Source organism: Epinephelus fuscoguttatus, linkage group LG18 (assembly GCF_011397635.1).
Source record: "Epinephelus fuscoguttatus linkage group LG18, E.fuscoguttatus.final_Chr_v1".
NCBI classification, from domain to species: Eukaryota; Metazoa; Chordata; class Actinopteri; order Perciformes; family Serranidae; genus Epinephelus; species Epinephelus fuscoguttatus.
In genome coordinates, this window is record NC_064769.1 from 14,772,566 (window position 1) to 14,796,218 (window position 23,653).

The following is a 23,653-nucleotide window of genomic DNA, read 5'->3' on the forward strand; positions in this document are numbered from 1 at the left end:
ATTTTATTTTATTTTATTTTATTTTAATGTCTGCTTTAATATTTATTTTATTTATTTCATTGGCTATTTTAGTATCTTATTTATATCTTCATCTTTATCTCTTGTTTCCTTTCATACTGTATTTCTATTTCTACTTTGCACGGAGCATTGGAACAAAAACAATTTCCCCCCGGGGATTAATAAAGTATTCTGAATCTGAATCTGAATCTGAATATTATTTTACACTGTTATGCTTTGACATGTTTTGTGAAGGATGTTGTATCTTTTTTTGTCTCAGTCAAGAGGAAAGTTCAAAGAAAACACTGATAACCATGTTGAGGTGAAACATGATGTTCAGCCCCCTCACAACCCCAGTAACTTCCATACAGTCCCTACTACGTCTATGTGTATCAGGACCCATAATAAGGGGTCCACAACCCCTTTTTGGGTCAGGAGATATAATATCAGCAACACTAGACTACAAGATCGACCCATGCAGCTGATTGCACCATTACATTCTGTTATTTCTAATGAGTGCATGTGCTGTGGTTCAAACATGGTGATGCAAAACATTAAACAAAACTCTGTCCTGCACCTTTTATGCAGGCCAGAATGCAGACAGCTCTCCCAGCCAGACTGAAATGGAAAACGGTTAGATAAAATTGGCTACTTCCTGGAGTCTGGAGAATAGTCACACACATACACACAAAAGGAAGGGCAGGGAGATGTAGACAGAGAGAGAGAGAGAGGAGGGGACAATGCGAGTCTGCAGCCACTTCCACACACACAGTCCCTGTGACAGACCTTTTCCCCCTGACTGATTACTTCCAGACTACCTTAAATAGCGGCGCGGTCCTCTGAACCGTTTGGGCTCTTTGCGTTGCGCTCTTGCGTGGCGCCAGTGGGGGATCCTGGGACAATGTGGGGATGAGCTATTGACTACCCCCATGAGCGCGCGCGCGCGCGCGCGCACACACACACACACACACACACACACACACACACACACACACACACACACACACCCCTCCGCCGTCCAACCCCGCACATATCATCATTATCAGCCTCCCCCCTCCTGCCCTGCAGCGACACTGGCTCACTGACACATTAACATACTGCTGCCTGCACCTCCTCCCCTGGACTACTGTCTGTCTGTCTAGGGAACACAATTAGGCTTCGGAGGAGACACACGCATACATGTCAGAGAAAAAGGCAGTCATGCTAATGCAGCTCAGTGTGTCTGAAGTCCTCTGCAGCCACCGATGCTGTAGGTCTCCTCAGCTGTTTAGAATAAATTTCAACAGAGTTTGGTGCGTTTTACAGGTTGCACGCTCATTATGCAGCATTGCAAATAAGTTGAATAGTAGAATAATGCAGCCTTTATCAAACTATCTTGTCTTTTCTCTAATTTTATTATTATATTGGCTTCCATTAAAAAAGGAAGAGCTAAATAAACAGCCTCACTGTTTGTTCGTGTCTGTCTCCGTCTCCTCCACTGCTCATAATGTCGTAAATTGATCAAATCAAACTATTAAGCTGTCATAATAAATATGGATTTAGCTGATACAGACAGTAAATAAAGTGGGCAGATCCTGTTGCAGATCTACTGTCAGGCATGAAAGGAAATTGATCCTCAGCCGATGGACCATCTTTACTGTATAAATAAAGCAGGGTGGGAACTGTTGTGTTGATAATGAAGACAGACAAACTCAAAGGACACTTGTGTTTGTCCCGCCTGAGGGATGAAAACGTCCAGAGGGCGGCAGCAGCGCGCTCTCATCTGGGTTTCGGACATGTTGGCTTCTTAAATCCTCACTGCCCTAAGTAAAGGCTCGCAGGCACAAATTCACTCTCCTGGTTCTGGTCCTTGTGGCAGAAGACCCCAAGTAGAGTCCTTTAAACCAAAGCTGAGCAGTGTCCAACTACAACCCATAAAATAAGGGGAAACTATCCTGATGGATCAACATGACAATAAGATGTTTATGAGACAGTAAATACTGTATATACATCTTATTGTTTCCCAGCATCATAAATACACACTCACAGCATACATGCGTTATTTAATAGGAATATACTGCTAATAAAACACTGATCAGATACGTCAGACAACAGAAACATCAGATATTAATGACATTATTGACAAGTTTTGTCCTTTATTCTTAATTCTCACGTCATTAAAGCTCCTTCAGTAAAGTATACGTGCCACAAATACGCCTTTATAATCTTAACCTATTAAATTGTAACTCTTATTTGACATTCGTAACAGAAATGAGTTGAATTTGAGTTTGTAATTTTTGACCAAACTGCTTTCCCAACCTCGCCCTCGTATTCCCTGCGTTACACTTTGTCAACTTTTTCTGGGGAAATGTTAACTTTCCTACTCCTTGTGTGTGTGTGTGTGTGTGTGTGTGTGTGTGTGTGTGTGTGTGTGTGTGTGTGCGTGTGTGTGCGCGCTGTGGGCTCTGCTTGGTGTTGTTTGCGCTACACAATCACATTTCTTTTAAGCGACAGGGTGTCTAGACACACACGTGACCGGGCGCGTCAATGCGCACTGGAGACTGGAGACGGAGCAAGGGCACCCAAACCATCCGCCTCATTTACAGACAGAGAGTCTTCTAACCCCCCTCGAGATCACTCGTCGGCTCGCTTTCTTTCCACACTCAGACACGGAAACTTCGTGTGAGATACGAGGTTGGATTATTTTATCTTAAAGGATTCGCCTACTAAAATAGGTTAGGAGGCTCGGTGCGTGGACGCAAACCCGAGGGTCTCTGTCTCTCTCTCGCTTTTCAAACGCAACTCAACTCGGGGTGAGAGATTCAGTCCTGGATTTTTTGCTCCCTGACTCTTTGGACGAGGCTCATTCTTGCCAGCAGACCACATCCTCTGCAGACGAGTGGCATATTTAGACGATAACGGATAAAAAAGCCCGTGCGAGCCTGCTGGAGAGCCCTACTCTGTGCAGTCGGATCAAGGATTTTGTGGATTAATGCTCTTGAAGACACGGCGGCGAGCTTCGGTTTTCATGGGATAATTGTGATAGCGTTTAGGCTTAATTAGGCCCCAGTTTGTCTCATCACCACTGCAGCTAATGCGCATATAAAAAGATGTTTTGACATTGTTTTTTAAGGCTGAAAATCGGCACAGAGAGTGTTTTAAAGGGGTCAGACCTCAGCGCTGTAGGCTGCACATCACCAAGTGAGTAATTGTAACACGCTCAGGCTACATGCTGCTGTGCTGTAGCAAAGGTGGATAAGCTGCTAGATTCATTTTTATAGACTCGTCTTAAACGCCTGGAAGTGATGGTTATTTATCCCCGGAGGAACAGCTGACTGTCCCGTGAACCTCGACTGCTTTTCGGTGATCAAGTCTGCAGGAGACGGCAACAGAGACTGGCGTATGCTACAGATTTCCTCTGCTTATCCAGCTCCCAGTTTTTCCACCGTATTTTCTCAGGCTGCTTGTCATTGCCTGGACTCGGATCCCGGAATCTTCATGATTTGCGGACACCATGCTCGTTTTTTAGCCGGGGAACCCTCTTTTCGTCCCGCATGTTTAGGACCAAACGATCGGGGCTCGTCCGGCGACTCTGGAGGAGCCGTGCGCCCGTGGAGGGCGACGGGGAGGCGGATAGAGGGACGCATGGCTCCGGGGGCTGCTGCATGGGCAAAACGACAAAGGTGGCCAAGTCCAACGCCGGGTCGGAGGCTGAATTGAAGGCGTTGACCCACTCGATACTGAAAAAGATCAAAGAGAAACAATTAGAGGTGCTTTTGCAGGCGGTGGAGTCCAAGGGGGGTGCCCGAAGCCCCTGCTTGCTCCTGCCCAGCAAAGTGGACGCCAAAGTGGGTCAACAGTCTTACTCTCTCCCCATGCTGCTGTACAAAGTGTTCAGGTGGCCGGACCTCAGGCATTCCTCGGAGCTGAAGAGGCTGTCTTGCTGTGAATCCTACGGGAAAATCAACCCAGAGCTCGTTTGCTGCAACCCGCACCACATGAGCAGACTTTGTGAACTCGGTGAGCTGGATTATTATAATAACCTCCACACTCACAACAAAAAAGTTCTGAAATTGCGTTTAATTCTCTGGTGGCTGGGCCTCATTTTGAATCAAGCACACACACTCAGACACCGTGTCATTATGTCAAAGAATTACCAGGCTCTTAAAGGGATAATTAGCCTAATTCAAATGACATCACCTCTCTTGGCACAGTTGTCTTGAGTTTCCATAAGGTCAAACTTGACCGATGTGGAAAGCGTGCCAAGTGGTCCTCTTCATCTTTTGTGGCAGTAAGGTGCCATTTAATTTGAAATTGGCACATAAAAGTGAGATAGTCATTTTCTTCCTCACCCAATTACTATAATGATTATGTTTTGCTTGGATGTGTTTTTAAACACCAAATATATTTATTTCTTAATTAGACAACATCCCGACTTTAACCATGTGTTTTTGGCGCTTTAAAGGTGCCAGAGCTGTTTATTCCACCTTAAATCAAGATAGCCTATTTTCAACTTCATCAAAGCCCCGCTTTTTAAACAAACAGCCCATCTGGTATTTCAACATTTCACAATTGGCATTTCCAAAGTGCAAAGCGACTCATCCAGGGCTTTACAGTCTTTCCACGGTGAAGTTTCCAGGGCCTGTATGTGTGTGTGTGTATGTGTATGTGTGTGTGTGCTTGCTTGCTTGGCGTCCCGGGCCAAAAGAGGCCCGTATCTCAGTTTGTCCTAGACGCTGATAGTGGCCCTCCTGGCGCCAGGCGGCCCCCTGTTTATCTGCCTGCCAATGAAAGGCAATAGCCGCCCGGCCGGCCTCACCGCCTGCCTCTCCAGGCTGAGCTGACAGACACAAAACCTTTTCCCAGAAGAATGACAGCTCTTATCATAAAGTTTAGATCTCTCCCTTGTTTTTTTTCTCATGCTCTTGCTTCTTTTTTTTCTCACTCCATGCAGAGTCTCCTCCTCCTCCATATTCGCGCTATCCCATGGACTATCTTAAACCACCAGGTGAGCTGGATGCACACATACATTAATGCCTATTTTTTGATTTTCATGCAAAACATACACATCTTAAAGGCCATCTTGTATTCATGAATGTTTATGTGCTGTCTGACATTACATATGCATATGGTCTGACACACTTGCCCCGCTGTGTGTGTGTGTGTGTGTGTGTGTGTGTGTGTGTGTGTGTAGGAAACAGCTCCATGTTATGTTGTGATTTATGATAGCAGTGGAGTGGCACGCCTGCCTGGCTGGGCAGTTCTAGCATGGCTGGCAGCCAGGGCAAAGCAGCACAAAGTTGAGATACCAGCTATAGACTGACTGGCTCACCAGGGGCAGAGTGTGTGTGTGCGAGTGTGCGTGTGTGTGTGTGTGTGTGTGTGTGTGTGTGTCTGATGGGAGGGTGGTTGTATGGGTGTTTGTTTGTGTGTCCATCTATCTATTGTGAATTGCAGCACAGACAGTGGCGTCTCTGGAGCCAGTCTGCCTTTATCAGCCGAATCAATCATCAGATTAAGGTTTAGGACTTGTGTGTGGGGGTGTGTGTCATCGTCCCACATCTCTGTTTGTTTTTGGGAATGGGAGAGAGAGTGTATGCATGCACCATTTTATTTCTTCCAACTTTTTTTTTTTTTTGCCTCAGCATGCTTTGGTCTTGCTTAATTGTTTTCTCCCTCCACCTGCGCCAGACTCTGTGTGCTGCCGTGGTTGTCATCCTATTCCCCCGTGCAGGAAAGTGGCATCGGGTTATGTCATCACCTATTAAGTCAGTTTTGAAGTGTGTTAGATTTCAGGCTATAACCAGAATAGTGCGAGACAAGGGAGGAAGAGAAGGAAATGAGGTTAGTCTCACACCGTGTCACAGAGAGGATGGCAAAGATATAAAGCGCAGCATATAGTTTTTAATATTCAGAATCTGTCCCTCGCTTCTTTGCTCATTTACCTCCATCTTGCCGTCTGTCAGTGCAGGAAAAGCTCAGAGCTGAACAATGACTGTTCCGCCGACCAGCCGGCCAGTTAGTCAGGAGAAGGAGAAAGTGGCTTTCAGTGAGTGGAAACAATAGGAAGTCATTGCAGCTGCAGCTGAGGTTCTTCAAAGACCCCCCTCCTTCCCTCTGTCTTTATTAACCAGGCTGTCGTGATAGTGTTTTATCTGAAAAGCATTTCCAAGAACCTTAAATACAAGCAGCATTGATATCGAAAATGATCGCCACAGTGAAATCCACTTCATGATGCATGATATCTCTCCCGAACTTCGTGTCTTTGTATGAATTCAGTTGGAAACATTCCAGTGATGAAAGGAAATAAGAAAGTAAATAAGAAATGCAAGCTGGATGCAGACAAAGGAAATGATTATACAACCCATGTTACCACCCTGTTTCCCCTTTCCCCTTTTTCAAACTTGAATTGGTTTGACTGTGTGGGAATTAAATGTTGCCAACAAGAAAAGAACAAGGCGAGAAAAAAAAAATCACCAGGTTTCTCCCAAGTAGAGACTTTTTTTTTTTTTTTTTTTTTACAAAAAGTTTTAATACAACTTTCTTTAAAGTAATATTTTTGTCAGTATCCAAGTGCAGCAGTCTCTAGGTCACCTGTCATGCTGTTTCCTCATTCAGTCAGTGCAGCTGCAGTTGTGGTTAATCAAAGTAGACTGTGTCTGTCTGGCTGGCTGTCTGGCTGTCTCTCTATTGGCGAAGGAGGGTGAAAGACAACATGTATTAATAGGACAATGGAGCAGGCTGGAGGGTACAGACACACACACACACACACACACACACACACACACACACAGAGGACAGATGAGCTTATCATGCAGAAAGATGGGGGGTTTTACCCCAGTGGCCTCGGGGAGCTGTCAGTCATCCACTCCTTCTCATTACTGGAGGCCATTACAATTTTCTATACCCCTCTCTGTATTTGCTTTACATTAGGCTGTGTTAAATCATCATGACATTCAGAAAATCTGCATAGATAACTTTTAGAAGGCAGTCAGACGTTGTAAAAAATCTGCATGAAGCGGAAAAGCGTTGGATTTTATGATGATGGTTTTATGATTCCAGTGAGCAGGAAGTCGGGGGTTATATGTGTCAGGGCGCCTGTCCGCTCCAGCAGCGGCGGTCAGTATGAAAGCAGCCGAGACGTAAAAACGCTACCTTGTTTCAGCTCTGGGGAATATAAATCACACACTGTTTAGCTCTTTCTCTCTGATGCCCCCTCAGCCCTGTGGTCAGCTGTGAACTGTTGCCCGGGAGACCAGGGCAAAGGCTGCTGGCAGCCAATGAAAGCGAGGCAGGCTTGGGCTATGCCCGTGCATCTCGTTACTGTGACCACAAGCAGCACGGGCCGCGTCCGGACGGGGAAGGGTGGCAGGGAGGAGGGCTCGTGGGGGAAACCGCTCTGGTCGCTGTCTCTTTATTACTTCATAGCTACTGCAGCCTGCTCGGTCAAACAGGATGAGCCAATGAGACGATCTGTTGGCTGGAGAGTGGAAGTATTCAACACTTACACCTTCCTCCTCACACACTGAACCCCTTCTCACTGTATTTCCTCAGTCTGCAAGTGTTTAAAACACCTCAGATTAGTCAGTTAAATGGTCGTTTATGCCTCTTTAGCAACATACTTAGTAACGTTTTCTGCAATGCAGAAAATTGCACTTTTGAGTCATAATTCAGTCACAGTAGAGGCGATCACCACCACACACTGTGGTTCAGTGGATAGAATGTGTAGCGCAGCGTTGACGCGCAGCAAGAGGAATCTATCATTGGTGAATACTAAGCTACCAGCAGCAGCAGCAGCAGCTCTGTAGCAGAGCTAGCTCGCTCGCAATGGCGTGCTGCTCCGCTTAACACACACAGCGGTTTTTGTTAAAGCTCCATTCAGGTGTCATGTTGAAACTAGTCTACATTACAAGTCTTAGTGGGAGTTAAGCATTCAAAGTCAAAGAGAGGGAGAGAGAATGAGTAGTTTTCCTTTCTTGTCTGCCTTTAAGTGCGCCGTACATCTATGGCCAACAACTTTCAAGGCCTTTCTGAGCTCTTTCTGCCAAGGCCGCCACAAACATATATAACTTAATGGAGAAACATTTCTGATAAGCCTTTGCCGTTGGTGTTAATACTCATATTGCTACGTCCCTAGAGAACAGCAGGAGCAGGAATAACACCAAGAGACAACTAGCAGTCTAGTTTGGATCTCTATTAAAAGAGGAGACCTAGAACACATTGAAGTGTTGAGCGGAGATCAGAGGTCTCCAGCCCGAACCCTCGCCTCAGTCGTTAGCAGGAAGGATACGGCTCCTTCCAGATCAGCAGCTCGTCTATGCAGAGATGCAGGGCCTAACGTTCCTCCTGAAGCAGTGGATTATGGGGGATTATCAGGGGTGTAAGAAACTCTCCTCTGTAAGTCCTCTCTGTGTGTGTGAGAGTGTGAGCTTCGTCGTCAGCGTCTTCATTAGGCATTGATTTCACCGGAGTGATTGACGGTCTCACAGCTGCTGCTTCTCCCCTCACACACATACACACATGCACACACAGGAACACACACAGTGCTAATTCAAAGTCTCTCTTTCTTCTCTATTAGATTCTCCAGACTCTGGACCTTCATCCAGTGATACTGGGGGAACGACATACTCGGCCCCTGTGGGGCTTTCAGGTAAATATTCCTTCAAATAGATTTCTTTTTCTGTCATCTCTCTCTTTTGAAAGTTATATTATTTTCCTCCTCTGTTTTCTTTTCCTTCTCATATGCATTCCTCTCAACACACACTCTCATCTCCCCTCCATACTTGTGATGATGAGGCGGTGATTGTGGAGGCCCCTGCTTCCCCTCTGTAATAAAATAATAAAAAAAAAAGCCAGTGAAGGAGGGTGGTGTATTTCTCCCACATCCACATAAATTCCTCCCTCCTGGCTCTTTGAACAACGCTCCTCTCTTCTCCTCTTCCTCTTCTCCCTTTCCGTGTTATGTTGTAATGGAAGACAAACACGCCGGACCGTTGTTTGGAGAAGAATATGCTCTGTGCGTGCGGTATTGTGGGAAAAAATAGCAGCAAAAAAAAAGAGGCTTCAACTGACATGCGAGTGTTTGTTTGGGTGTGTTTGTGCGTACAGGGGACGTCTTTGTGGACAGTTAACTCTCCTCTGGGCTCTGTGTGCGGATAAGAGTGAGACACAGGCGCCTTTCTTTCTTCCATCTCTCATGCAGGACGTGTTTCGGGCTTCCTCAGCTTTTCTCCCATAATCCCCTTTGGCAGCCTTGCCTTCCTTACCCAGCGCCCTGTCCGCAGGCTACAGAATAAGATGGTGTTCACAGGAGGGAGAGAGAGGGAGTTTGCTCTACTCTCCCTGAGATTGCTCTGTGCTGTTCTCTGCTTCCCTCTGCCTCAGATGGTTCTCATTACTGGGCCTTTAAAGCCTGTTTTATGTCAGTTGGTGTTCGCTGCCCATTTTCCCCCCTCCTTTGTTTGGTGGTAGGGGGGTTAGCTTGACTGCCTGCATGTGTGTGTGTCCTTAGATGGGGGAAGAGATTGGAGCAGTGCTTACAAGAACAGAGGAACTAAAAAATCAGTCTCTCCTCTCCTTCTTCCTCTCCTCCCCTCCTCACCTTCAGATGGACACTAAAGTCCTCCCTGTGTGCATTAACTTAAGACACATTTTAGACCCAGTTCAAACTGTGAAACCCAAGAAGCGGAGTCTTAACAGGCGCCCCCACGCTCCCTCCCTTGCTCCTTCCCTCCCTTAGCAAGGCGTACCCTCCTCCTCCTCCTCCTCCTCCCCTGTTTTCCTTCCTGGCGAGGATGACATGGCAGCGGCGGCCAGCACTCCACTGAATGGGCCTCCTCAGTAAAAGCAGTAGAGGTAGAAAGGCCAGGGCGGGATGGCCGAGGCACTCTGCCCTCATGATTTCCCTGGCAAGCTAAGAAAAAAAAAGGCTGCTCCATTCCCCCTCCTCCCCTCCTCTCATACTCCCTCACTCCCTCTCTCCCTGCTTCCCTCCTTTGCTCCCTCCCTCTGGGGCCCTGACAAAAGAAACATGGCTCTCCCAGAGGCCCGCTGCTGACCTTCTAATTCACTCATTCTGCCCTTTTTATGTTCTTCTCCAGACATATTTACAGAGAGGAAGAAGGAAGAGAGAGGAGGGTGGCTTTGAGGGAAGGAGGGTGGCAAAGACTTGAAGTCAGCGAGCGCTGTACTGTTACTTTTTTATTTGCATAGTAGAAGAATAAGTAAGTGCTTGATTAGAAAAAGCTAGATTGGATTTGAGAAGCTGCTGTAGCCATACTACAGAGCTGTGCATTAGCAAGAGAAAAAAGGCCAAAACAGATCCCCTTTCATCTACAAAACCCAGCTGAGACAGAGCTGATGAGATTAGGTCAGAGATCCAACATCCTCACCTCCCATCTCTCCCTTATTTTTTTTTATTCTCCTTGTTTATCCATCTTGAAAAAACCCAGAGACCATCCAGGCTAGAAGGAGTTAAGTGAGCTGCGACAGCGACAAGCGCAAATGCAAACTAGGCTGCCTGCCAGGCTACCAGCTCCAAAGCTCCTCTCGCTGGCTCACGTCATCAGCTTGGAACAGAGCAGAGAGGAGGGAAGAGGAGTCGGAGAGGAGAGGAGGTGGGGGGGGGGGTTGATGGCTGGAGGCCTGGAGCTGGGAGTCAGGGTGCTGATCTTGGTTTGAGCTGGCGTGAGGGCTTAGCTCAGAGGTTTAGGTTCACCCAGAGAGAGATCAAGAGGGAGATTTGGAAATGGGAGATCGGGTCAGGGTTAAGAGGGCGCTGGATTGTTGGTTATGAATCTGCGGAGTGTTAAGTAATATTTAAACTTGTTAGAGACTAGATCGTTTATGAGCAGCTCTGGTGGCACCCACACAGCCAAACATCGGTGTTGTCAGGCTCGGAGATGTCTGGAACATGTTGTCTTTAATAAAAGACCTCTGTGAGTTTGACAAGATGGAGGTATAGGCTGTGGGACAAAGTGTGGAAATGTATGTACAAGGGCTGGGTATCATTTAAAGAAATTTCTATGCTAGTGTTGCTATGATAGCTGAGTTTTGGTACCAATACCAAATCAATACTTTGACTATTAGACTGTTATACTTTGAAATCAGACTGTTTTTCACTTGAAGAAAGAATCCAAATCCAACGTGTTAGATATTGTCTAATCAAAAGCAGCCGTACATAGAATTGTCTGAAATTGGCAAAATTTTCAATTGAGTCTGGAACAATCTGACCAAAGATGAAGTCATCCGGATTATGAATCTGACTGATAGTATTTGATAATCAATGACACATTTTAGTCAGTCCAAAGAAGTGTTGACGATCAATACCCAGCCATTCTGTGCACCTGCATTTAATCTTCTATAAAGACGATTTATAGACGTCTGTTCGTGTCTAGCTCTTATTGGATGTGAAGCATCGGTGTGTGTATGTCGGTGGCGTGCCTGCTGGTGCCATCGGGGACTCACGCGGAGTGCCTGTGTGTAAGAGGATCCAGTCGGGCTGCGGTGACATGTACGCACACACCCGCGCATTTTCACACATACACACAGACGGGCAGATAGAATGACCTGGTGCGAGCCCTGGCGCACGGCCGACTGTCACACAGGCGCTTCCTCCCACTGCAGGTTAAATTTAGGCCGAGTTGTATTCTTATACCACCAGCCAGTCACCTCGCTCGACAGACAGTCGGCCAGCCCTTCAGTCAGTCAATTAGTCATCCAGTGAATCGGCTGGAGGTATAACCTTCATCAGGGGCTCTGACAGAGATTAAATTTAGTCCTGGCACCTCGGCTCATTAAATCAAACTAGTTCTGCTGTCATACGGAAGGCCCTGAAGAAACGGCCCATTTTTGGTGCAAATGCAGCGAGAGAAAGGGCCTGCACCTTGTTGTGATTTTTTTTTTTTTAAGAATTATGTACAGGAAGTGAGGTTAAAATTGCATATCACCTATGTTATACCTAAGACACAATCTTTTCAGAGGCTAACTTCCAGCAATCGAAGTCAGAAACAGAGCGCCCTCAGTCTCCCTCCTCTCTCTCGGCATTCCTGCCTTGTTTGGGTTAGCGGGTAAAGGAAAGGGCTGCGCAGGATATGACCTCATGTCTTTGAGGAAAAGGAGAGCGGACAGGGAGGCAGCCGAGGCCTCTTCTTGACGGAAAACAAACACTGGAGTGCACCAACCAGAAAGAAGGAGGGAGTTAAACAGAGAAGAAAGAAAGATTTCTGCAAAGATAGAAATGTACATGAAGCCTGTTACCACTTGCTATGGAAACTAGTTTATAAGAAAATGAACCCAGTAAAACTGTGCTTTGGTGAAGTCTTCTCCTTTTGCTTGAGCAGTAAGGAGGAATGAAGTAGGGAGAGAAGATGGCGGCTTTGGGTGGAGGGAGAGATGGCCGGCAGCTCTGCTCTGTTCTCTGTAATTTGGAGGCTGTGTGTTCAGCCAGCGAGTTGAGCCGGGCCGCTCCGTGCCGGGGCCAGGATCTCTCATTACTCCCCACTTCCTCTCCTTGCGCGGCAGCCAAGCCGCCTCTTGGCAAGGGACTTAATTTTGGTTTTGGCCATCCTCTGTTCCCCACCCTGTGTCATTATGCTGCACAAATCGAAAAAACAGCACGCGGAGACAGTGGAGGATGGAGAGACGGAAGGGGGGAGAGAGAGGAGAGAAGAAAGTGTGCCTAGCTTGTTTGGGTTTGTGCTGAAGATTTTTCTCAGATTGAGATCCTCTGTGCTGCGTCGTTCGCAGCGTAGCATCAAAACAGCAGTTACAGTTGAAAACATTAGCCTACTTTAGCATCAGCCCGTTGATTGAAAGGTGGGCTATGCAGATTTGGCCGTGAGCCAGAGCTGGAGGGAAGCCCAGAACAAGATGAACATTGTTTTGGTTTGCAGTCACTCTGTGGAAGTGGATTTTGACATTACCTCAATGTATGAAGATATGAAAAAGAGACAGCGTGTGTGTGTGTGCGTGAAGGAGAAAGAGGAAGGGAGGGAGAGAACCCCCCTTTAGTAGGATAAAGACGGAAATGGAAATAAGTGGAGACACATTCCTGTAAACCTGTGTGTGTGTGTGTGTGTGTGTGTGTGTGTGTGTGTGTGTGTGTGTGTGTGTCAGATTTCTAGTGTGACACACAGTCCTGCTGTCTCCACCCTCCCGCCTGCTCATTCATGTAGTCAGTTTGTCTTTTGTGTACTCAGACTGGAGGGGTGCGTGTGTGTCTTTATCTCAGCGACAGACTCAGCCCTGTCAGTAGCCACATCTCTATCACAGACCACAGTGCTGGCATAATCACACACACACACACACACACACACACACAGACATACAGAGGTGCATAATTATCAATAACACAACAAAAGCTGCAACCGCACACACAACTGGCTCTGCTGGTTGTCTGCCTCTGTGTTTGCGTTCGTATTATTTGGTTCCCACGGTGTTTTAGTGTGACAACAATGTAGGTGATTGTTCAGCTTGTCTGTCCATCTGTCCGTAGCCGGTGATCCTCTGACTTGTGTGTTTGCAGAAGTGAGCTGATGACATCATCACAGCCTGCCTGGCACCTTACATCCAACTAGTGTTTATTTGTCCTGTCACCCTGGGAAAGCTGGGCTGCAGGGGATCGTTTTGTGTGTGTGTGTGTGTGTGTGTGTGTGTGAGGGGCAGCATGATGAAGTGTTGGAATAATAACTCCACAGGAGTAGGAAGGAGGTGTTACAGGGGAATAAAATGTCCTTCAGTGAGGAAAAAAACGCATCGTGCTGTAGTTTTATGATAATGTGGATCCAAATGGAAGATGCTACCCAATTAATTATGAAACGTCCCTGTATTTTATCTCAAACAGAGATAAACACCGTGCTCCGAGCGGCATCAAGATATGTGGATCATGTAATTATAGCGGAGACTTCTACTCAGAGAAAATTATACTGTAGATGGAGGCTTAAGGAAAACATGCGCCATTTCTTCTCCTTATCTCCTCCCGGTCGTGGCCGGATGGTTCGTGTTAGAGATGGCGTGTCTGCAACTCATTCTCTCTCTATCTGTGTTTCTGCGAGGAGTCAGATCTTAGAGATAGTGAAACTGTGCCACTCCCCTGTGTGGTTTTCCTGCCATCAAGGCTTATTTAGGTTTCCTGAAGTCGGAGGGGGACTTCACATCTGCTTACGTAACCTGCCACCGTAAAGAGGTGCTTCCTCTGTCAGCTACGTCTTTTCTATTTATCTATCTTCTAGGGCTGATCAACGTGTCAACTTTCAGGGTTGGAAATGAACTTTTTGGTCCACCTGCCACTGTAGCTGGCGAATTTCAAAATCTACCAGCCACTCAATAGATAAACATTGTTGTTGTTGTTTTTTTGGGTGGTGAGTGAAGCAAATCCAGCAGCCACTTACATGTTTTACTTGGCTGGTGCTAATTTCCAACCTTGCATTTCTTCAAAATTGTTGCTTTGCAAAGGATGCACTTTAAAGCAAATTAGTTGCACCTTGTACACTTTCTAGATCACTGTGGCTTTGGAAAGAAGATAGTATTTGAAGGCAGTTGGAGGCTATATTAGCTGCTACTTGCATAATGCAGCTGAATGTCCATCCAAATCTTTGGTGATTGGGTTGCATTGTGGTTAACACCAGCGTTTGACAAGTACTCCTTTAGGACAAACAGTGCAGTCCAGAAGATTATTAACACAGTTTAGATTTTACAAGTTGCATGCTCCTCTGCGTGACAGATAACCAAAGACACACCAAAATGACATCAAAGAACAAGTAGCGACAAAGGCTGCCATCGCCTGTGTCTTGGCCAAAAAGTTACGCTTGAACACACCTCAAAGGCTACAGCCAACTAGCACTTGTGTTTTGTGCCTGCATGAGCGGGAAGAACTCTCCATAGCAGCAGACGGCTGTAGTCTGTAGTCGTCATTCAAAAAGGGGAAACCAGGAGCCTGACAGGATGGACTCGCTAGTTAGCCAGTTAGCATGTTAACAACACAAAACAGTGTTGAAAAAATGTGGGATATTTATCATGTGTTAGGGGACAATAATAGAAAGCTGTTTCTGTTAAAGAGGCAAAATGTCATTGTTGTTTTGATCTCACACTCTCTTAACTCTAGCCGTTTGTTTACTTTCCTCACTTCCATTTCTTCTCTTGTGCACTGAACTGAACTGCCAGTCAGAGTAACCTCATTCAATGACGAGCTCTGCCGCCTTAAAAGCCAATGTGACACACTGAATCAGTCAATTAATAGCTGATAAGGGCTGATTAATGGCCAACTAGTGCCAATGGTGCGAGACACACTGCCAACCATTGGCTTGGTGTGTCAGGGCCCCTAAACTTCACAGCTGTGTTGCTGTTTGGATGTAAGACAAGGACACTCCTCTGTCTTTGCTGCACAGAACATCTGACCTTTCCCTTTCTGAAGGGGTCATCTGTCAGCGAATAAGAAGAAAGTGAAGTAAACACAACAGGCAACAAGCCTGCTGTTGAGGACTCTAACTTTTATTAACTCAAAAAAATCAATGCGACCAAATATTTTGGTGAACACAGCAAAAGCGAGGGAGAAAGAAATGCACAGGCTTTCATTACAGAAACACACACACAGGGCTGAACATATACGGCGTGGAAGAGAGAACAAAAGGAATGCCTCCGGGGTGACCCTTGACCTTTGGAATAGACTTTCCCTGGCTCGAGAGAGGGTGTTGACTTAGAAAATAAGGCACCATGAAGAGTCCTTCCTTCCCCCTGGAGCTGTTTCCTTCATGTCTTCCCCATTCCTTTCCTCAGCCGCTGTGTGTGCGTCTGATGACGACAGGGTCATTACATGTCTGAGGAGAGCGGGGCACACACTCAAACACACACCCACACACGTACACAGGGCTCTCAGGGATCGATATGAGACTCGTTCACAGGAGCCTCCTCACTATTTACTGATGTTGATAGTGTTGTGTCCAGAAGTGAAGGTTGAAAATTGAGTGTGTGTGAGGGTGTAGGTGTGTGACTGTGTTGACTTCTTAAAGTATAGCAGGGACCTGGTGTGTGTGTGAGTGCTTGTCTGTGTGTGTGTGTGTGTGTGTGTGTGTGTGTGTGTGTGTGTGTGTGTGTGTGGAGTCAGACAGAGGTAATGATTAACCTTTCCAGACTGGCCCTGGGAGAAGCACCCAGTCTGTCGTCGCCCCTCCCCCTCCTCTCTCAGCCGCCCCTCCTCCCTTCCATCAAGTCCAATTGTCTCAGCTAGCGTGGCGTCCAGTCTTTAAGACCTTGGACCATTAAAATCCACAGGGGAGCTAGCGGTGTGTGTCTTTGGCCTCTCTGTGCTGCGGTTTAAATATTTTGCATTGCGCAGGGGGTTTATTTAATCACAGATATTTACAGTGTTTCCCCTTCCCCCCAGACCTCACAGACATAAGCTGATCATCCATTAAATACCTAGAAAACATGGGAGCAATATGCTGTTTTTGTTTGCATGGTTTTGCTAATGGCTAACATCCACATTAGCGCTCACCAGCTGCTTTCTTAAATTGCGCCTCTAACAAGGCGTGTTATCATTTTTATCATCCACAATCATGTGACTTAACTATCTTCAGTAATGATCTTTCAACCTTGTAGCTCTCATCTTGCATCATAATGAACCAGCAGAGAAAGTCTTTTTATTTTTTGGACAGGGTTTATGTGTGGGCCCATGGGACAAACCAGACTGGGACAGACCAGCAGCAGACATCTGACTGGGGCAGAGCGGAAAGGGCCGGGGTGACAGATGGCCTCAGGCTGCCAGCTAGCCTGCTTATCTCCAGCGAGGAGAAGCCAGAGACACACAGGCTGAAAGGCCGCAGAGCAGACAAGCAGGTGGGGGCGGCAGACAGATAGACGGACTAATGCTCCGATAGGCAGACATCCAGAAAGCAGAAAGACAGATGTACAGACAGAGACTGCAGACAGTAAGCGTTCAGGGGCTGGAGCTGACGGAAACACGGCGCTCCAAGGACAGATGGAGTTGGCGCAGACACTCTGACGACACCGTCTGACACACACACCTATGTAAGAAGCACCTGAAATAGTGTCGAGGCGTAACATGAGGAGCATGAACGGCGGACACCTCGCACGCAAACACATGACGTGTTGAAAAATTAAAATTCAGTTAAATGAGCCTTGCGCTTGGAGCGGAGTGTGTCGATACCGGACCACTCACACTGGTGTGTGTGTGTGTGTATATACAGTGTGTGTGTGTGTGTGTGTGTGTGTGTGTGTGTGTGGTTCTGTGTTCGGCAGCATTACTCATGAGGTGTAAGCTCATCTGCTGTCAGGACAAGCTGTGAACATAGTCTTCACGAGGCTGCGCCCCACAGATGGAGGAGTCTGCCTGTCTGGCTTTCTCTCTGCTGATACACTGAACAGAATAAGTTGGGGTTTGTTTACCTGAAAGCATAGTTTGATGCGGACAGAATACTGTGACTATTTTTGTGTCATTTGTCTCTCTCTCAAATTACCTTCCAGTCGCTCTCTTATCTTAACTGTTGCTGTGCTGCTTTGCACTAAAGTTTTACTCATTTTTTGTTCTTGGCATGTGAAAACAGTTGTATAATATCCTTTGTAGCTCTTCAGGAAGTTTACCAAAGTCTAAGGAAATAACCCCTGATGATGTCATAGTGATGTCTTTATGGTTATCTCAGTTTGGTCTGGGAGACTTTAAACCGGGGGCTCAGAGTTAGAAAGACGTGGACATTGATCAGTTAGAGAAGGTCTTAACAAAAGAGGCAATGGAGTTGCATTGTGGGAAGTGTAGGCTTTAGCGTTTTGTTTTGTTTTTTTATCGTAGCTTGACCCATACTAGGAACAGGATATCGCGGCGGATTATAGACTTTAAGCATTCTTTTTTAATCTGTCCCTGGCAAGACGGGGCTTATAATGTATTATTTCTACATTGTTGTATTGCAACTTTTACATAAGAATACTTCTTACAGCACTGCTTTACTGGCTGACTCTCTCTGTTGCCCTTCATGTTTCCCTCTGTTGTGTTTTTGTTTCCTTTCATCCTTCCCTTGCTTTTCTCTCCTCTGTGGCTCTCACTTGCTTCTACCAGTCAGTTACTGAGAGGAGAATAGAGGAGAGGAGAGGAGAAGAGAGGAGAGGAGAGGCGACAAGGGAGGGGAAGCGGGGCAGTTAGTGTAGTCCTGAATAGCAGGGTGTTTTCAGGCTGCAATGACAGGCTCAGACAGGCAGCCGCTCTAATGACCTCTGACGCCAGGCCCTGTCTCTCCCAGCAATAACAAACACACACACAGGGCCCCACAGGTGAGCTCCGCCAGCAGGCCCTCTGTCAGCTGTTAAGAAAGTCCAACGCATCCTTCTCCTTATCAACCCTGGCTGTTCCTGTACATACATGTAAATCAGACGTGAGAGCAGAGCTCGGTCAGGATCGGAGACTCTGTGTGACATCAGCCCGAGACTCAAAAGACACTTTCTGTCTCTTATCTCAAAGATAAATGCTCTTTTTTTCCTCCATTTAGTCTGAGGTAGATAGCTGGGTACTTAGTTTCCCCCAGCACCCCATGAGGAGGGATTTACGATAAACTCCCCGAGGCTCAGCTCTGACCAACTTCAAAGAACACAGCCCCTCTTGTTTTATGGAAGGCATGCTTTCAGTTTTTCTCTCCCCCTTCCCTCCCCTCCTCTGTGTTTCTGTCTCTCTTCTCCCAGTGTTGTCTTTTTCTTCCCTTTTTTTTCCCCTCCCTGCGTCTAATGAAGGCTAATGACAGGCCGAGGTGAGTCCGCTCAGGCCGGCAGAGATCCTGCCGCATTAACATTGCAGTTTGTCTCAGACGGGACCTTCCAAATTACCGGTTACATTCACAGCTACCGCCAGATGAAACGAGGAAGGGAGGAGGGGGAGGCTGGGAAGGATGGGGGCGACTGAAATGGCTCTGAGAGGGGCTCTGTTAATTTTTTTTCCCTCACATATATTTCCCCTCTGTGAGATTTCTTAACCCTTGAATGTGTCTTTCATCACGACTGGATTTAAGTGTGTGTGTGTCTGTGTGTATCTGTGTGTGTGTGAGTGAAGAGAGGAAGTATAAGAGATTGCTTAGCAGTTGATAGGAGTTGCAGCAATTAGGTGACGACCGTAACGGCACCAGAGACATTTAAAAAAATCAGGAGAGGAAGCAAAGTTGCAAAAGTAACAGTCAAAATATGTGAAAAGCATTCCTTCTCTTCCCCACTCCACCCCCTCTTTCTTTCCTCTCGCGCTCACTCTGTCTCCCTCTATTTCCCTTGCGCCTGACTGGCTCCCACTTTTCTAGCTGGGAGTAGCTGGGAGCCAGATTTCTGTGGAATAGAGATATGAAGGGGGAGAGGGACGGTGCAGGAGGCACACTAAAGGGAGACGACAGAGGGAGGAGGGGGGGTTGGAAACTGGAGCATGGCCAATGCTACACTTCTTTTACGCTCAGGGGAAACTTTAGACTGGAGAGGCCTAGCTTGTCAACGATTCAGACACCGGGGTTTGAGAGTTAACGGCCCGCCGTGCTCGTCAGCTAAACACCATGTGCTTCACCGTGGACAGGGAATGGTTTATGTGTTTATGTGAAAGTCGCTCGTCTTGTTGCTCAGTTGCTGCGGGCTCGCATCTTTCAGCATGAATTCAGAGATAATAATTTCCTCCAGTGGGGTGAAGCATGCTGTGAGGAGATGATCAGGGCAGTCGGCTGACGTCACTACATTGTTGGCCACGCTGCTACAAAAATACAGCGAGCCAGACAGGAGATAAGCATTTAATGCTTAGACAAATATTGTACTGCGTGTGGACACTTGCCTGCCAGCGACTCTGAGTTGCTTCTCTTGTCTGAAGTCCAGGAATTCCAACATGGTTTTCCTGTGTGGCAGAAATTGAGGATGACAGTTTAGTTTTGGCTCTTGACTAAAGCAAATTCTCTGATTCCCAAAACGGGGATGAGGAAGAAGTTGTGAAGGAGAAGCAATGTATGAGATATTCGATGAAGCCTTTGCCTCATTATCTTTTCCTCCTCTCCTCTCATTTTCTTTACTTCTTGATCATTATATTTTACTCTCAGATGTCATTACTGAGCACTTTCCCACAGGTCTAACCATCTCCTTCTCTCTGTGTGTTTCCTTCAGACTCCCTGGCGCTGCAGGAGTCTGGCGACCGGGCCCATTGGTGCGTGGTGGCATACTGGGAGGAGAAGACACGTGTCGGGCGCCTCTACTCAGTCCAGGAGCCCTCTCTGGACATCTTCTATGATCTACCTCAGGGGAACGGCTTCTGCCTGGGCCAGCTCTGCTCCGACAACAAGTCCCAGCTGGTGCAAATGGTGCGGGCCAAGATTGGCTATGGCATCCAGCTGACGCGTGAGCCAGACGGGGTGTGGGTCTACAACCGCAGCTGCTACCCCATCTTCATTAAGTCGGCCACACTGGACAACCCGGACTCGCGCACGCTGCTGGTGCACAAGGTGTTCCCCGGTTTCTCCATCAAAGCTTTCGACCACGACAAAGCCGGCAGCCTGCAGAGGCCGAACGACCACGAGTTCACGCAGCAGCCTCGCACGGGCTTCACGGTGCAGATAAGCTTTGTAAAAGGCTGGGGACAGTGCTACACCAGACAGTTCATCAGTAGTTGCCCGTGTTGGTTGGAAGTCATCTTCAACACCCGATAGCAGCAGCTTTCCTCTTCTTCACCTTCCTCGCGTCCTCTGCCCCCCCTCACAAACAGACTACGCCCACTTTTCCTTTTTTGTTCCAGAGGTTCAAACAGAGAGAAAAAAAGTTTTAAAAGAAGAAGAAGAAAGTATACAACTCTGATGGACTTTGTTTAATAAATGACTAAGATTTAATTAAAATAAGAAGCGAAAAATGTATTTTATGTTATATATAAATATATTATTAATTGTAAATATGAAGACGTTTTATATGCATCATTATTTATGTATTGTGCAATGTGTTGATGAGAAAAAGAAAATAAGATGCACTTTGCTTAATATAAATGCAAAACAAAGAAATGCCAAAATAAAATAAAAAAAAATACAAATAACATTTCTTGCACAGTCTATGTTTTATCCTGGGATTTTTGGTGGTTTCATTCAGGTTTTCAGTTTGTTTTTTTTAGTTTTGTTCATACTCCAAATTTGATTATTTCTCCTAAACTCTTGTAATTCAGTTTCGGTGAAGAATATTGTCTCTTCATTATTACCAAAGTCAACACTGGCTCAACTTTGTGCCACTGAAGGACTTTGATGTCACGTTGTGGCTCATAAAAGCATTTCCCTTTGAGACAACATGAGTCAGACTGTGACAGAGTCATAACTCATTGTCCCTGTCCTTACAGGCTCATTACGCCTTGTGAAACAGTCTGTTTTTTCTGAGTTATTTTCAGACGAATGTCCCTCTTCCCCTCTGTCATTAACCGACTGATGACATCACAGCCAGGAAGCAGTAATGACAAATTTCAGGAACCAATAAAGACAACAGAGGGTCCGGCTTCCTGGAGGAGTCCTGTTTATTTTAAGGGTTGATAAAGACAAAAGGAATGTTACGTATTAGACAATCACGCAAAGAATTCGTTGCCACACCTGAGGAAGTGAGCGTACACTGGAAAATATGCTCAAAGATTACAACTTCATTTGGATATCTTAGCTATCAGAATATGGCCTGAATATGCGATTAGAGGCGATGGCCTATTTTTGACCTATTGTATTTGTAAAAGCAAGACAAAACAAAATAGATTTCCTTCTAACAAAACCTTTCTATGTGTGTGCGTGTGTGTGTGCGTGCATGGATTCTGTCTGGGCCGCGTCCTGTTGCTAGTCAGATGGGTGTCTGTGAAGAGGATTACTACTGTAAGCCTGCTTTACCCACACACACTGTCTCAAAGACCTACATTCACAAGACCCACTTTCCATGCCATCCAACCCCCATCCTCCGCTCTGTTCAACACAGCTTTAGAAAACCTTGAATTTTATTTAGAATATGAAATACACAACAACATAAGTGATAGTGACTAAGTGATGGAGGCATGACTGAAATGAAGCATGTACGTATGTGTACTTCCTTCCGGTTCCTTTAACCCCTCTTATGAAAGGGTTGAATAACAATTTAAAGAACAAAATAATCTTCTTGTCCCAGAAATAGATTTTCCACTGCATAATTCAAAATGTTTATTGCTTGTATCAGTAATCACAAAAAAGACAGTACTGTATGTAGCACACATATTTGCATGATATTAGCTGACACACATTATAATACAGACTCAGAATAAACATTAATGCACACTGATAAATATGGCAGCCAGTATGTTAAAAGTATTGCTGAGTAAATACTTCTCCAAGGATACATATTTATTTTCTTTCCCTTCTGTTGTGACTGGGCCCTGTGCAGACGTCACTTTTTTTATCATTGTATCTAATATAAAGCCCCGGGAGAAAAACTTTATCGACAAAGAATATAATTTACACCAAAAACATTTGAATATAGTCCACCGGGAGGGCGGAGCTACACGGTGGGACCCTGTTCCTTGACATCATGCACTTTAAACTCATGGCTGCCTGCATGCCCTCGCAACAATAATCCCTAACCCTGCTAATACAACTAAAGCGGCTCGAAGCTTTGTGAGTGTGAGTGTGTGTGTGTGTGTGTGTGTGCAAGAGACAGAGAGACAAAGAGACAGAAATCGAGACAGAGAGACAGAGACAGGCGGAGACAGAGACAGAGACAGAGAACAGACAGAGACACAGACACAGACAGAGAAATAGAGACAGAGATAGAGGGATGGCGTAATATCCATGACTTCTCTCAGACAGGATGACCCTGATTCTGCCCAGCAATAATTCCATTATAACTATTACAGATTTCACCAGCATGTCTCGTCAGCACAAACATGTGCACAACACGTGAAAGCTGTTTTAGTGAGCAGCTTCGAAGAAATATTATTTTGTAAGCTGGCTCCAGTGTTATTAGAATTAAGTTAGACTATTTCTCAGCCAAGTAAATACATACATAAATAAAAGTTGTATCTTTTCAGGCTGTGTGAAGAAGGCATTGAATCACTGTTTGACCGCATGTACAGAAAGTTTAATTAAACATTTAACTGAATAAATACAATATGAAAAAAAACTAAAGAATTAAAAAAAGAACCAGACCTTTATTATGAAATCCTGGCTACAGTGTTTCCTGTGAGGAAACAAGAAGAAAGAAAGGTCATGACCAGTGGCAGTGTTTGAATTTTGCATTGGAGCCAGAGTTTGGTGGCGATTTTATTCCTCCCCTTTTAATGTCAGACAGAGCCATGATCTGTTCCTAGACCATAAACAATGGAAATGGTCTTGCACATTTAGATATACAACATCAGTTGACGTCATGCATTCTGTATTTTTTTTAATTTTGTGGAAACGATTTTCAGTCCAAGGTGAAACAGCAAAGATATGATGGATTATAGTGTGATTTGCAGTGCCTGCCCCAATGATTTCAATAGAAGTGGCACCAAATTTTTTCCTATGCAAAATTCAAATGCTGTCACTGACAAAATGAAGTTTCCCTCTATTATAGTTTCCTTGTGCTCCTGACAGGAGGACACCATCGAAATGAAGAATTCCAATATGTCACTAGCATGGTTTAGGAAAGTTCAACTGATATCTGTGAGCATGAGCTACTCTGTCTCAAAGCCAGAAACCAAAGAAGC

General features: G+C 45.8%; 1 protein-coding gene across 1 annotated transcript; it reads left to right on the plus strand.

Annotated features, from left to right (window-relative positions):
• The first annotated feature begins 2,515 nt into the window (after positions 1–2,515).
• smad7 (SMAD family member 7) lies at positions 2,516–21,012 on the plus strand. Its single transcript, XM_049603891.1, has 4 exons — positions 2,516–3,996; positions 4,931–4,984; positions 8,555–8,626; positions 20,098–21,012. Exons 1-4 carry the CDS (start codon positions 3,531–3,533, stop codon positions 20,634–20,636), a joined length of 1,131 nt encoding a protein of 376 aa, XP_049459848.1. The 5' UTR covers positions 2,516–3,530; the 3' UTR covers positions 20,637–21,012.
• Positions 21,013–23,653: the final 2,641 nt, after the last annotated feature.